The sequence below is a fragment of the Condylura cristata genome, unplaced genomic scaffold (assembly GCF_000260355.1).
Source record: "Condylura cristata isolate star-nosed mole 26May11 unplaced genomic scaffold, ConCri1.0 scaffold00025, whole genome shotgun sequence".
Taxonomy (NCBI): domain Eukaryota; kingdom Metazoa; phylum Chordata; class Mammalia; order Eulipotyphla; family Talpidae; genus Condylura; species Condylura cristata.
Window position 1 is genome coordinate 2700991 of NW_004567126.1, and position 15900 is coordinate 2716890.

A 15900-nucleotide genomic window follows, 5' to 3' on the forward strand; every position below is an offset into this window, starting at 1 on the left:
GCCATGTGGTCTCCTCCGGGGCAGGCGGGGATCGAATTCATGCGGAAGTGGTTTTAGCTTCTCAGTGCTGTGCTTTAACTCGCTGCGCCACCAGAAAGGGCCCTTATCTGTAAGAATTTTATATACATAAATAAAAGACCCTGGTGTAAGGAGATACACAGTATAGTTTGTAACAATAGTTCGTTTGGTGAAACATCTCTTGTAGAATGATTGACTGTTTATGGTATGACCTTAATATGGCTATACAAATACAAGAATATTTTTGTATTTCTCTTTTTTTTTTAGAGCTTTAGTAATTTTATCTTATGTATTTTTATTTTTTTAATATATTCATTATATCATCCTTCATTTATATACAATGTATGGTTTCCCCATGAAATTCCCACCACCAGTTCACCCATGTACCATCATCACCATATCCCTTGTATTCTTCCCACCTCTACCCTGGTCCTTCTCCCTTCTCCTCTTCTACAGAATGTCTCTGATCAATAGTTGCCTGATGATTTTGATTTTTACTTTATTATGGCTACTTTTTTTTTTCTGACTCTTTTTGTTTGTTTTCTCTTTTTGTTTGTTTGTTTGAAATTATTTAATAATTTTCTTTTCTTTCTGGCTTATTTAGCTGAACATAATCCCTTCCAGCTCTATCCATGGGTTGCTGTGAAAGGCATGATGTTATCCTTTTTATTGCTGAGTAATATTCCATTGTGTAAATATACCACATCTTTTTGATCCAGTCATCCATTTTTGTATTTCTCAAGTCAGTAAATTCCTGTTGTCTCTAGAACTACCTGGTCATTTTGTTGGTTTCTTGGGATAGATATCTCCAATTTCTCATACTTTTTTTCTGTTCTGAAGCATTTATGAAGCTTATTAGAATCCATTTATAGTGAATATTCACTGTTAGTAGGACAGGTGTGAGAAAGCTTAGCTTTGGATTAGGGATATTTTATTATTTAATTGTAAAGTACACATTGTTGGAATCTGTTTTAAACTGTATGGTTGGTTCAATTGGGGAGACCTAATAAGAATGTTACATATTCAACTTAGTTTTAATAAATACCTGTTTTGCATCTTGCTAGGCATTCTCTGCATTAATATGGTCTATCTTCAGATTTAAACAGCTCTGGTAAAGAATACATTTAACATAATTTGAGGTGTTTATATTTAATGCCCAGATGACAATACAGCCATTATTCTAGTTAGACAAATAGTTAACCAATTTCTTTTAATGACTTGAGACATAGTAGCATAGTGAAAGTGGAATGTTTTGAGCAAACTTGAAGTGTTTGTGGCCTTTTTATAGATAACCTCTTGATTTTTAAGGGGGCACATTCTTGCTTACTGCTTTGTCAGTAGATGGAGACCATGTTCATTTTTGTTGAGATAAACTAGTAAATAGATATATAGTTTATTTTGGTTTTTGTTTTGTGAAAACACATATCCAAGTAAGTATTACCTGAGTATTATTTTGTCTTAAAATATATTAGTGTTTATTATTAAAATATGATTTTGATAGAATTTGCCAACATTTTTAGTTAAAAAAATTGAAAAAGACTTCCAGGGGAGAAACTCCCTCAGTGTTTGTATCCTTTTTGTTTGTTTTTGTTGCTTAAAATTCTTATTCCTTATAATGGATGGTAGGTACATAGAACTCTTTGCTAAATTTAAAGAATCAAAAATATCCTAGTATGGCTGAAGTTTACATAAAGGCATAGAGCAGATTTATATCTGTATATTATATTTTTTAATATATACAAAATTGGGACATGGGGAATGGTCTTGCATATCTGAGTTGAGCCTAATGAAAAGTAAAATTCAGATATGATATGAATGCAGTGCTGTAGATGTATAGAAAAGGAATTTCCACTTAATCTTAGAATGTCTTGCAAACTATAAACATACTAGTTTAACAAATACTTATTAACATCTGTTATGTATCAGATCTATTTCTAAATGTTGGATTTACAGTAGTAAACAAGACATGGTTTCAGGCCCTCCATCAAATGCTTGTAGTTTTAATTAACTTTGATTTACCTTTTATCATCTACATAGTAGCAGGACATTATTAGTTCTACTGATTTCTCATGCAGTTTCCCACCTTGATTTGTTCACTCATTCATTCTTCCATTTATATTTCAAATATTTATGTTGCAGATACTTTGCTAAGAATGTCCTAAGGACTAATATTGAAATGATCAAGTATTTGTCCTTTGGGAATTAGCAATCTAATTGGGCAGGAAAAGGAAAAAATTTTTCATTATTTAATGTGACAAGTGCTAAATAGTGAAGGAAAAAAACAGTGTAATGTTTACATAGTATGTAAAATAGAAAGCCTTAGTGTATGGGTAGCCCCAGAAAAGGATAATGGGCATAGGAATTAGCAAATTAGTGTCTTGAATTGAAACAGCAATTTGGGGGGAAGATAAAGACAGAGAAAAGCTAGAGATATTAATACATTTGCATATTTGCATTTATTCCTGGAAAAGTATTTTACCATGTGTATATTTACAGAGCACAGCTTTGCTGAGGCTAGATTTCTTGGGGAGGTGTGGGAGAAGAACCAGGAACAGCAGATGATAGCTTGATGATGAACTGTCTCAAATGGCTTGCTTAGGAGTTTGAATTTTTTTAAATGGAGACTATAGTTCTAGATTTGTATATTAAGGTATATGTGAAAGCATTTCTTCACTTTTTGAAAGATTGAATAAGAACATATTATTTAATACAAAACAGAAAAATGTCAGAAAAACAGAAAAAACACAATGTAAAATGTGTTTTAAACTAATATAATGTTTCTGAAATTAAGAAAAAAAAATGTTATCTTTTTCTGTAGGCGAAGTTCCTGGACTTTATACTCTGGAAGAATTAGAGCCCTTGCTATTGCCTCTTAAAGATCAAGCTTCACAGGATGGTTTTTTTGGACCAGTCTTCAATTACTTCACATATAGTAAGTGACATAGAATTTATTAATCAGTTTAAACTCTGGTTAATGTGAAATGAATCATTTAATTTGTCTTATTTTCTATTAGATTGTAAAGATACCTTAAATTTGAATCCAATTATATGTAGTTTATACTTTTATTTTCTATTCTCTGAGGCTTTTTGAAAATAACCCATTAGTAGCCTGAAGGTATGTTAGCAATATTTTAGTGAAGCAAAAGAATGAAAGTATCTTATTTCTTTGGAATATTTTCTGTGATTCCTTTCTTCTTAGCTAGTAAAGTTAGAGCTTACTATCTTCTATCTTAGAACATTACTGAACTATTGAGATTTCCCAGATACTAGGATTTTTTTTATACTAAATAAATCATCTTTGATGATTATAAATGCATTTTTTTCTGTGCACTGTAGATATCTAAAGTTGGGATAAATAAAAAAATAAGGCAATAATGCTACAACTTACAAATCACTATCAACTAATATTCTTCATGAATATCTTTTGAGATCTTTTTTTTTTCCTTTTTAGAGATTTATTTGTACTTATTTATGCATATAAGAACTGGGGTATAGACCACAGGTGTGGGGGTGGGGGTTGATGAGAGGATTCATAAGAGATAGAGTGGTAGCAAAAGCAGCAGATGTTCTGAGATACAATGCTGAGGGGAGCAGCAGGGGAGACAGGAGAAGTCTGCTCCACCATCTGGGTTAGCTTTCTAGTGGGAAATCAAACTTATGCCACAGTGGCTGGCAATAGCTTGATAGAACTGAAACTTTAACCCCTGCACCATCAGAGAGCACCCCTCTTTTTTTTAGAGTGCATACACTCACATACATATGTATAAATACTTTTAACCAAAGTAAAAATTGTACTATAAGACTATATTTTAAATAACTTCTACCATTCTGTTTCAGAAAATTTTGCTTTCATATAACTAGATTATACATAAATTTCCTCAGTTGTTATTGTAGTATTTGTAATTGTCATTTTTTGTATATTTCTTAGGAATTCAACAAAATTTACATATTGTGTTGATAATGGATTCTGCAAATGTAAACTTCATAATAAACTGTGAGAGTAATCCAGCCTTGAATAAAAAATGCCAAGTGTTGTGGATGGAGGGTTGGTCAGACAGCAGTATGAAGAAAGTAAGTTTAACACATATATTGAAATGAAAAAATAAGTATTTTTGAAGTTATTGATTTTCACAACTTCTTTTTTGTTTATTACTTTAGTTGTGGTTCTGTATATCTTGTGTCATTTGAGGGTATTGCTACTTTCTTTTGAAAGTAGAGTATTTGAGTATACTCATTTGAATGTTGAGTGTAGAATTTTAGATTGAACATTATGGTCTTAGTTAAGCACCATAGGAAATTTATCATACTTTTAAAATTTTATGCTTTTAATTAGCTCATCTAACAGAATAAGACTATACTAAAAGCATCATAGTAATAATTTTAGTGAATTTTTTAATTAAAATATCATTTATAAGCTATGTATTTGCAAGGAGTTGAAGTGTGAACCCGTAACATCTTGACTGGGAGCATCTTATTTTGCTTCGTTTGAATTAATGACTTTCAGTATTGTCTACTTGAATGATATATATTGTCTTTTTCACACATTTCTTTTCCTTGAAAAATAATGACTTAGTGGAAGGAATGTAATTTGGAATAATAGGCAGGTTTTATAGGAGAGATATTTTAGTTAGATTTCACTTATAGATAGAGGAAAGCAAAACGAGTCTAGCCTGAAGCTCTTATGTAGAATTATTGAGTGCATAATATGGGTTACTACTCTGTATGCTTGGGATATAGCAGAGAAAAAAGAGATAGAAATCTCTGCAGTCAGGGAGTTTGTATTCTTTGGGCGTATGTGGGTGAAAAGCTTTCTGGGTGAAGATTCTGGTTTGATAGTATTCTTGGGGATTTTGAGTCTCAAGGAAAGGCCAGCTGTTACAGCGAGTAGGAAGAGAGTAGCTGGAGAAGAGGCTGGAGCAACAAGAGGGGAGTTAGGGGAGTTAGGGTAGGGCTTTGTAAATCACTATATCGATTTTAGCTTTTCCTGGAAATAAGGGAACCTCTAGAGGCTTTTGAACCAAAATTTTCTGACTAAAGTTTTACTAAGATTACATTGGCTCCTGGGTTGAAAATGAACTCTAGAGGGCAACAGCAGAAACAGTTAGAAGGCTACTGTGAAAGAAAAGGCTGACAGTGGTGGAGGGAGTGGGAATTGACTGTCTTCTGCATACATTTGGTAGTATAAAACGATAGAATTTGATGACAGGTTTTAATAAGGTGTAAGGAAAATGTGAGCCCAGAGTCAAGTAAGGTGGTTCAAGCAGCTAAAAGGATATAACAATCATTAAATCTTTCAATTTTAGGTGTATTAAATAAGATGGTAGGCGTCCTTACTTTCAGAGTTGAGAAGGCATATAATTCTGCAGTTCAGGGAAAAGGTCTGGCATATGGATAAAGTTTGGGGAATTATCAGAATATAAGTGGATAGGGTAAGCAAAACTGTCAGGCTATTAGCCTGTGGCTATCACCTGTGACCTTGTATGTCGAAGGTGCTTGGGAACAGGGCACTCCTGTTAGATGGTGGACACCTGGAGTAATGTGTGAGCATTCGTAAGAGGGCACACCTGAGCCTGGAGGCTGAGGCTTTAAGGGCGACATCACACAGAGGACAGTGAGTGCAGAGAATGATGGAGAGTGGTAAAGACTAGGAGAGAATGCCAGAGCGAGCCCAAAGAGAAAGAGCAAAGATCCTGCTGAGGACTAGGAGGCCTGCCAGCCTCCTGGCCCCCATCCCTGATCTGCATCTGGTTGCCTCACTACAAATGGTGTAAAAAGATCATTAAAAGCCTGAAGAAGCCACCATGGTCTTAGGACTTGCCTTTACTCATTTCCTGAATCAATAGAGAACCTGATCCATGCCTGGTGGCTGGCACTAAAGTCTATGAAAAATGAATAATCTCACCAAGGGCGTGTGTTCACAAAAGGACAGAACACTGGGTACTTCATTAAGAAGTTGAAGAGATGAAGAGGAGGAACCAGCAAAGCATACTGAGAAGTAGTTGGTAGGGAATTGGGAGGAAAAGTAGGAAGTATGATGGTTTAGGAGGCTAGCATTTCAACAGAGTAAGGACTGTGAAACTGAAACATGAAAGTAGATGAGGATGGGAAGTAACATTGGTGACTTTGCTAAAGCCCCTGTCAGTTATTAGTGGGAAAGGCCTCTGTGTGTGTGTGTGTGTGTGTGTGTGTAGAGGAAGTGGGGTGTAAGCCAGAAGTGTGTGTGTGGGGGTGACCTTGCAAAGAGAACAGAGTGGGGAGTAGAACAGCAGATCTACTGAAATACACTGCTGAAGGGAGCAGCAGGCAGAACAGGAGAGGTCTGCTGCACCATATGTGGGTCAGCTCCCTGGCCAGGGATTGAATTTAGGATATAGTAGGTAGCACTGAGACTTAGCTCCTAGGCCACTAGGGTAAAGTCATTTTGAAGTACATTTGAGAATGACAACAGAGAATGAGCGAGTGGAAATATGGCCAACTGTTTTGAAATTTCTTATAAGAGAGAAATGAATCAGTAGCTAAAGGAAGTAGAGGTGAATTTTTTTTTTTTTTAAGATGAGATAAACATCTCGTGTTCATATACTGATGCTGTTGGGAATGCAAAAAAAGGAATGTAACTGTCCTATGTGACAGTTACAGGTCACATAGGAGAGTTCCTAGAGGACTATTGCTGAGTAGTGGGCAGCACTGGGTCTAGTGCACAGATGAAGAAATTAATATGAGCCTTTGGGAAGACATGGTGCAGAGGCAAAGGTCCAGAGAGGTGGACCTGTGTGATATCTGGCCTTTTTGGAGATTCTTCTGATTGTTTATGTTTTTTTTTTTTTCCCAGTGATATAGGAATTAGGATTATTAGTTGAGAGGAAGGTCAAGGGAAAAAGATTTTGGATGCTTAAAGAAATGCAAGAAGATAGCAAAATAGTGTGGGAATGTGAACGAGTGAAGAGTTAGGAGAATAGATTGTTATAGATAGCATAAAGGATTCACTGTAGATTACTGTGTTTTTCTCTGGTTATAATATGTGCTTAGAGGTGCTTACTTGCAATAGTTGGTGACTTGAATTTGACCACATTTGGGGGCTTTGCTACTTGACTATAATGAGGGACAAGTAAATGACTTTGAAAAGGAAGGGGTCATGCTTAGTGAAATAAGCCAGGAAAAAAAAGTACCAGATGGTTCCACTCATAGCAGGAGTGTAAGAAGTGTAAAGAAAAAAAAAAATAATTGTAATAAAGTAAAAGCAAAAACCAGAGATATTTTACAGGGGAGGAGGAGGGAATAAGATCAAAACTGGTCTGGGAATAAGATCAAATCTAGACAGGAGCACTTTTCTACATGGATTATTTAGGGATAGACTATTTGATAAATACAAACATAATGTTTTGTTATGTGTGTGTATATGTCTGTGTTGTGTGTGTATATATGTCTTTATATGTATGTTATATGTCTTTATATGTGTGTGTGTGTATAAAGCACACAGGACTGTGGTGATGGCACATGGTTGAAGTGGTTGGTGGTGGGACATCCACGAGGATTACAATTTAGATGAAAAATGTACAAAATTAAGATGTAATATAGATAGATAGATAGATAGATAGATAGATAGATAGATAGATAGATAGATAGATAGATAGATAGATACAATACAAAAAGAAAAGGTGATTGAATTAAAAGATTGTAGGTCTTAATGGAGTCTGAGTATTATTGGCCTTGTTGAGGGAGTGAGTTGGAAAGACATGAATGTGATGGTAGAAGAAAGGGACATTTGAAATGTGAGATTATGGACTGGTTTATTATTGTTTGCGATATGGTCTGTGGGGTGAGGATGAGTGACAACGATGTGTTGGCAAAGGTGTGCAGACAAGATAACTGGAAAGAGGCTTAAGAAAGTGAGAGGTGAGCCTAGAAAGGGAAGTTAATAGAGGTAATACCCATTCAATTCTTTTTAAAAAGTCATTTTTATTCTCCAAGGAGGAAAAGTGGAGGCAAAGAAATGTGGGCAAATCCAGACAGGAGCATTTTGCTATATGGATTATTTAGGGTTAGACTATTTCACAAATATGAGCAGAAGGTTTTGCTATGTGTGTATATATATCTGTGTTATGTGTGTATATGTCTATATATATATATATGTGTGTGTGTGTGTATGTATACACATACGTGTGTGTGTATCTGCTAAGTTTCCATAATCAAGCTAATGATCTGAAGTATAGGCTATTTAAAGAAAATAAGTTTCTAAGAAACCAAATTTCCACTGATTTGAGGTGTAAATATACAATTGTCTTACTGTGGCTTGAATGTTTTGGCATAAGTCAGTAAATATGTTTGAGGGAAAAAAAGCATATACTCTGATGCAAGAAGAATGTCACTGTTAAGTTCTCCATTAATTATGGGATTTTTTTTTCTTATGTTTTATTCACTCTGAAATTTAGAAAATGGCTTTTTGACCTAGTTACCTGGATGATTTGTTTCCTATTGCTGTAGCTATCAATTATATTAGGTGGTATCGACTTTTTTGGTTTAATTTTAAAGTTTCAGACTTTTACTACTTCAGTTTTTTTCTTGCAGAAAAATAAATCTAAAATTTATATATTTAGAAAAAGTTGTTTACTTTTATATATTTAGAAAATCTAATCTTACTGAAAACAGTACAGGTTTACAAAACTCTTTGTGATAGTGGCAAAAACTTAACTATAGTTAAAGTATCAGTAGTTTTTGGAATTACCAAATATAAAAATGTTAATTATGGATAATTAAATTAAGATTATTTCTAATTTAACTTACAAATTTTATAAGAATGAATTTTTGCTATCTTTGTTTTTATTTTGTGAAGACATGATGTTATTAATTTGACGCCAAAGAAAACTTTTTTGTATCATTTTATGACTCACTATGTGAGTGTCTTCATAACATAGTCTAATCATTTTCAAGTGAAATGTTGGAACTTTTCAATGTGTACCATTAACTTGCAATCAATTAACAGGTTATATGTGCATGAGCTATATCGACACAATTTTTTTCTCTTAGTCTAGAATGAATCCTAGAAAAGAAATTACTATTGATAGTTTGTGTGTGTGTGTGTGTGTTAAAAGTTTTAAACCTTGAATACTGGTTTACTTGAACATTTTTTTATTGTTTTGAGGTTTAACAAAATATTTTTTCTATTTTAGATTCCTGAAATGTTGTTCAGCGAAACATACAGTGAAGAAAAATACAGCAGCAAAAGAAGAAAAGAAGAAAAGAAAATTTCAGGTAGTATTTTTATTAAATAATTGTCATCTTTGAAATGATGGAATTATATTTTGGACCTGAATGATCTGAAAGACATATTTATATTTTTTCTAGAAGTCTAAATTTTTATGTTAATTTATTACTTATATATAATATGTGGTAAAGAGAGAAAAAGATGGACACATTAGGTAGTGAAGAGTTTTTCATGTCATGCTAATGAATTTGAATTGTTCTTTATGGGTGACTGGGATAATGAAAAGATTTTATTAGCAATAAATTCAAAGTCTTGTTTTAGAAACAAAACTCTGAGTTTCCCCTTCTTTAGTTATTAGAAAATGGAACGGCGTAGGGAGAAACCTGACAGACTACTATAGAAGTTGTTGCAGTAATCTGAGAATGGACTTGGGGACATATTAGGAGACAAGAAAAAAAAAAAAAAGAAAGAAAGGAGAGTTACTTATAAAACGACGCTGGCATTAAAAGAAATAGGATTCAAAATTTTTTTTTAGGGTTCTGACCTGTAAAATTCTTTACAAGTTGGTTTTATTCACTGAGGTGGAGAATACAGAGAGAAATAGGTTGAGGCCTATTCAAACATAGACCAAACATGTGTTTGAAACTATGTGAACTTATTCTTAATTTTTTTGCCTTTTGAAATTCTTTTTCTCCCTATATAAAATGGGAGTTAATAAATGTTACTAGTTCTGGGCCTCCATGGTGGCACAAAGGGTTAAGTCTCAGCTCTCTGAAGTTATTGGCAACCATTGCAGCATGAGTTTGAGCCCTGGCCATGGAGGTGACTTGCATGGTGCAGCAGACCTCTCCTGTCTTGTCCACTGCTCCCCTCAGCAGTGTATTTCAGTCAGTCTGCCTGTTCTGCTCATCACTCTGTCTCTGGTGATTCTTTTCACCACCACCTCCACCCCTCCACACTTCTGGCCAACATCCCAACTTTTGTATGCATAAATAAATAAGTCTTGGGAAAAAAAATAGATGTTACTAGGTTTGGTATCTCTTTTTCATTCAAGTAGCTTTTATTAAGTTTTCTTCTGAATACTATGTTTTGCAGTTTCAATTAATGTATGTTATGACAGCCCATAGATTTATTGTTGTCAGAATGTTGAGGGGGAATTTATAACCATGAGGATACATAATACTGAAGAAGAAAATTCATAATGCATTAGGAAAATGGGATCTGTGAGTAGATGTCTAGAAATACCTATGTACCTGTAAGCAAAGATATATCTCATGTTCATGATTTCTTATGTGATAACATTTGGTAGAAAATACATATAGTTGGGTTTATTTTCGTCAGCTTTTCATGGGTCATGTATATATTAAATAATTTTTGTTTTCTATCTTTTTCTAGTTGATCCTGATTTTCTAAAATCCTTTTTATTAATTCATGAGTCTTGTAAAGCATATGGTGCTACTCCAAGCAGATATATGACCTTTTTGCATGTGTATTCTGCCATTAGCAGCAGCAAGAAAAAGGAATTATTAAAGAGACAAAGTCATTTGCAGGTACAACATTGGTAGCCTTGAGTTATTTTATCTATGTACAGAAAACAATGATTATGTATATCATAATGCCGATGGCATATATTTAATGTAAGAAGTATATAAGTACTTATATAATTTAATATAATAAAGTATATATAAGTATTAAATACCTTGGAAAATGTCCTTTTTATCTAAATATCCACTGGATTATAATAATGATTTTTTAAAATTCAATAGTTGTTCCTTTTCTTCACAGGAAGGTGTTTTTATGCTTTTGGTAGTGTATGGTGCTATCTTTAAAGTGCCTTTCACTTTAAAGAATTTTTAGAAATTTATAAATGCTTATTAAAATACCCAAGAATATGCTTTTTAATAATGTTTACAATTAAAATTATATCATTATATAATTATATATCCATGTCATTTTATGTGGTATTTTATGAACTTATTTTCCTAATTATAGAACTTAAAGGTAGCATCAAAATGCCAGCCTCAAACTTTCAGAGAGCATACCTGCTCCAAAGTTCTAGCTTTTCTTTGTTAGGGTAATAAACAAGGAACCATTTTAAATGAAAAAAGTTATTATCTTTTTTCATGATTCACTTTCATTTATATTAAGCCATTAACTAAACATGATCGGGGAAAGTTAACTTCCTGATTTAGTTCTCTGAGTTGCTGTGGGTAAATTACTTAAACTACAGAGTTGCAACTTAACTAGATTAATGCTAGTTGTGTATAAGTGTATTAGAGGAAATACATATGTATTAAACCAGTATAATGCCTGTTTTCTATTTGGGGTATGCAGTAAATATTGCATGCATTCCTTATTTTGCCATTACTGTCTCTCACAGTTTTCTGATTTATGTCTAGGGGCTTTGGCCAGGCTAAAACAACCACTCAAATGTAGGTAAAGCATTTTGAATGATAGCCCACCAGCAGCTTATGTGATGTGATGTCTGGTGAAAAAGGTTTATGTGCGATGCTGTAAAATTAATTGATGTTCAGAATAAGAGGAGTACGTTTTGGGTTCTTTTGGGTCAATGAGTAAAAGTTGAGTTTTTCTTTTTTTTTTTTCTCTTCTATCTAAACTAGTTTAAGGTATGTGTTTACTCTGAATCTTTTTTTAAGTTTGTTTTCCTTGTAAGCCTCTATGGAGTACTTCACAACCTCTTAATGGAAATACAGTTGAGTAAGTCATTATAATTAGCAATAACAAAAAACCTAAATCTACTTGCAAATGTTTTATGATAAATTTACATTTTGCTTGATTTGTTCTTATAGACTTTCTTTAGTGTATGCTTGTGAAGTTTCCTTTAAAAAATGTTGCCAATTTTTTTTTTTTTACTATTGACATAGGCTGGTGTTTCTAAACTAAATGAAGCTAAAGCTCTTGTGGATGAGTTGAACAGAAAAGCTGGAGAACAAAGTGTATTACTTAAAACTAAGCAAGACGAAGCAGATGCTGCCCTCCAAGAAATCACGGTATCAATGCAGGTAATGTTTACAGTGAGCCCCCAAATGCAAACAACTGGGAGACCTTGATACCTGATTGTATATAAGGTAACATTTTTAGTTATGTGGCTATTGCTTGTCTATGCTGAGTCGGACTTTGTAGTGCTATGTCCTTAAGCCTTGTGGAAGAGCATGGTATTTTCCATATTGTTTGGAATCATGATTATACTTCCATCAGTTGACCATACACTAATTTTTCCTGATCCTTACAAATATAAGTAAAATTAGTATGGATTTGTCAATAATTGATTTTGTTTATCCTCTGCTAGTTATATTGATTTGTACTTTTATTTTGTCTTAGAATTTTTGCCTTTAGGTTTCAGGAGTTGTCCTCACTTTCAGTGTTCTCAGGATTTGTCTAAAAAGACAGCTTAAATATCATACTGCAATTTTTAAAGCTTACAGCTCTCGTTATGAGAAAAGTACAAATTCAGTGCTTGAAGTACTCAGAATAGGAATAAATTCCAGATGGAAGAGCCAATTAGTAAAAGGAGGACTGTATCAGTTGAGCCTTAAAGAGAGATTTTTGAAGGTGGAGATGGAGAAAATAACATTTCCTATTAAAGAGTGGTAGCAGAGATACACATATAGAAGAGCTTATAGAATATAGGAAATTCCAGTTAAGCCAATATGTAAGGTACTTGGAGGTAAAATTGGGATACAAGGAAATGTGGATTATGTACCCAAGCTACATTCAGATTAATTATATCAAAATATTTGGTAGTAAGGAACCCAACATTGGTTTTTTAAGCTCCCTGATGATTATAATATTTTGACTGGGACCCACTGCTGTAATGGTTTGTTGATAAATTTCTTCTTTGGTTTTTTTTAATTATATAAATAAACCAAATGCAAATGTTCATAATAGCTAAGCATTGTTGTTTATGTGGAATCCCTGATTTGTGTGTGCCGTGAACAAAGGGGGTCATATGCTGTTGATACATCATTTAGTGTTATTTGAATCTAAGTTGCTAATATATTTGAAATTACATTACTCTATTATGACTTTTAATTTTGTTCAAAATAAAGTGTAGAAACAAAAACTTCTAACATACTACTGTTAGGATGGAACAGTTGTTCATCTTTATCATTAGGTCTATGAATGTCTTTATTTTCAGTTTCCTTTTTATAAAATGACCATAATAGTACCACCCTGTCTAGGCTGTTATAAGTGTGGTAAATGTATATTATAGTTTTCTAAATTATGCATTTCTTACTTGTTTAATTTTTATATCATAAACATTTACTGCTTTGCTATTTAAAAACGTTAAGTATAGAAACTTCACAGTAGTAATTACATACTACATTATCAGTTCCCCAGACATTTTAGAAGCTATGTCAATTATATTAGAAAATATTTTAATAACTGATGTTACTTTTAAATGACTAATATATATTTGTCATCACACTTTCAAAATTGATTGGAATTCCTTTTAAATTTCCTATAGGATGCTAGTGAGCAAAAGACAGAACTTGAAAGACTAAAGCATAAGATAGCAGAAGAAGTCATTAAAATTGAAGAAAGAAAAAACAAAATTGATGATGAATTAAAAGAAGTGAGGGTAAGTTTTTAAAAAAAAGGAAACATGGTAATAACTACTTTTTCGACTGCCAATAGAATATAGTCATTTAAACATTATTTGCTCAAGCTATTTCCTAAAAATACTATCAAATGTGACATTCAACCAGAATATTATTGATAAAAGAAAAACCAAGAAGGAAAGTTTTTCAGGAAATGTAAGCAAATTTAATGATGGTAATGAATTATCTTTGTTAAAGTCCTTTTAAATAAAATGAAAAAGTATTTTATCAAAATAAAATTTGTGAGTAGCTAATGACATATATATATATATATATATATATATATATATATATACATATTTTAGAAGTAAAAGTGCCTTTTGTCTTTTAGCCCTTAGTCAATGAAGCTAAACTGGCAGTTGGAAACATTAAGCCAGAATCTCTTTCAGAAATCCGCTCACTACGTATGCCACCTGATGTTATTAGAGACATCCTTGAAGGAGTTTTGAGGTTGATGGGTATTTTTGATACTTCTTGGGTGAGCATGAAAAGGTAAGTGCTTGAATTTGTGAAAAATATTACTTCAACAATGAATCACACATTCTTTCATGTTTTAAAATGTTTTTATTTTTTAAAATTTTATAATAGTTTATTTTTACATATTTTTGTGCACTTTTGCATCTCAGTTTGCAATCCCCTTGGGTTTCCCATCACCAAATCACCCATGTGCCATCACCATACTCCGGTGCATTTCCCTCCCCGCACTGTTTTTGATCCCATTCCCCACTCCACCCCCGCAAAATGTCTATGGTATATGGTTGTTCATTATTTTTGTTATTTTCTCGCCTGGTCCATTACTCCTGCTATGAATGAAACCATTCAGTATTTTTCTTTCTCTTTCTGTCTTATCTCACTAAGCATGATCTTTTCCAGCTCCATCCAAGTTGCTGCAAAAGACATGTGTTTCTTTTCTTTTTCTTTTTTTGGTTGCTTAGTAATATTCCATTGTGTATATGTCCCACATCTTCTTAATCCAGACATCTATTTTGGGGCATTTGGGCTGTTTCCATGACTTTCCAATTGTGAATAAGCAGCAGTAAACATGGGGGTGCAGGTATCTTTTTGAATCAGTGTTTTTGTGTCTTTTGGGTAGGTACCTAGGAGTGGGATTGATGGTCGTAGGGAAGCTCCATGTTTGGCAGTTTGAGGAACCTCCAAACAGTTTCCATAGTGGTTGAACTAGTTTGCATTCCCCCCAACAGTGCAGGAGAGTTCCTTTTTCTCCACATCCTCGCCAACATTTGTTGTTGCTAGTTTTTTTTAACATGTGCCATTCTCACTGGGGTGAGGTGGTATCTCATTGTGGTTTTAATTTGAATCTGCCTTATTACAAGTGATGTTGAACATTTTTTCATATGCTTGTTGGCCATCTGCATTTCTTCTTTGGAGAAGTGTTTTTTTAGCTTTTCTGCCCATTTTTGGATGGAGTTTGGTTTCAATGATTTTTTTGGACTGTTTAACATCCATTTCATTTATTTCTGATTTGACTTTTATTATTTCCTATCTTTTACTGGCTTTTGGGTTATTTTGTTGTTATTTTTCTGGTTCTTTAAGGTGGGACATTATTAGGTTGTTTCTTTGAGTTTTTCCTTGTTTCTTTATGTGAGCCTGTAATGCTATATATTTTCCTCTTATAACCGCTTTCAATGCATCCCATAAGTTTTGGAGATTTGTGTCCTCGTCATTCTCCTCCAGGTATTTTTTGATTTCTTTGACCTCCTAATTGAGCCAATGGTCCTCCAGTAGTTTGGGTTTCAGTCTCCAACTGGTAGCTGGGTTTCTTGTCTTCCTTATATGGTTTATTTCTAATTTGATTCCTTCATGGTCAGAGAAAATAGTTGGTATGATTTTGATCTTAGTGTATCTATTGATATTTATCTTGTGACCCATTATGTGGTCAATCCTAGAGAACGATCCATGTGGGTTTGAGAAAAATGTGTACTCAGATTTTTGGGGGTACAGTATTCTATAGATGTCTGTTAGACCCATGTTGTACATGTTCTTGTTCAGACCTTTAATGTCTTTGTTTATTTTTTGTCTTGTTGATCTGTCCATTGT

The 15900-nt window shown here is 33.4% G+C and overlaps 1 protein-coding gene across 3 annotated transcripts in view; it reads left to right on the forward strand.

The window, feature by feature from the left end:
* The window catches only part of DYNC2H1 (dynein, cytoplasmic 2, heavy chain 1), a 250498-nt gene that overhangs the window by 88739 nt on the left and 145859 nt on the right, over positions 1 to 15900 (forward strand). For 2 of the 3 annotated variants that reach the window (XM_004689056.2, XM_004689057.2), the window contains exons 51-57: positions 2837 to 2950; positions 3947 to 4089; positions 9186 to 9270; positions 10616 to 10770; positions 12106 to 12243; positions 13710 to 13823; positions 14174 to 14334. In XM_004689056.2, coding sequence (XP_004689113.1) covers positions 2837 to 2950; positions 3947 to 4089; positions 9186 to 9270; positions 10616 to 10770; positions 12106 to 12243; positions 13710 to 13823; positions 14174 to 14334 — 910 coding nt within the window. The remainder of the gene's footprint in view (positions 1 to 2836; positions 2951 to 3946; positions 4090 to 9185; positions 9271 to 10615; positions 10771 to 12105; positions 12244 to 13709; positions 13824 to 14173; positions 14335 to 15900) is intronic. The other variant, XM_012729844.1, reaches the window with a different exon arrangement.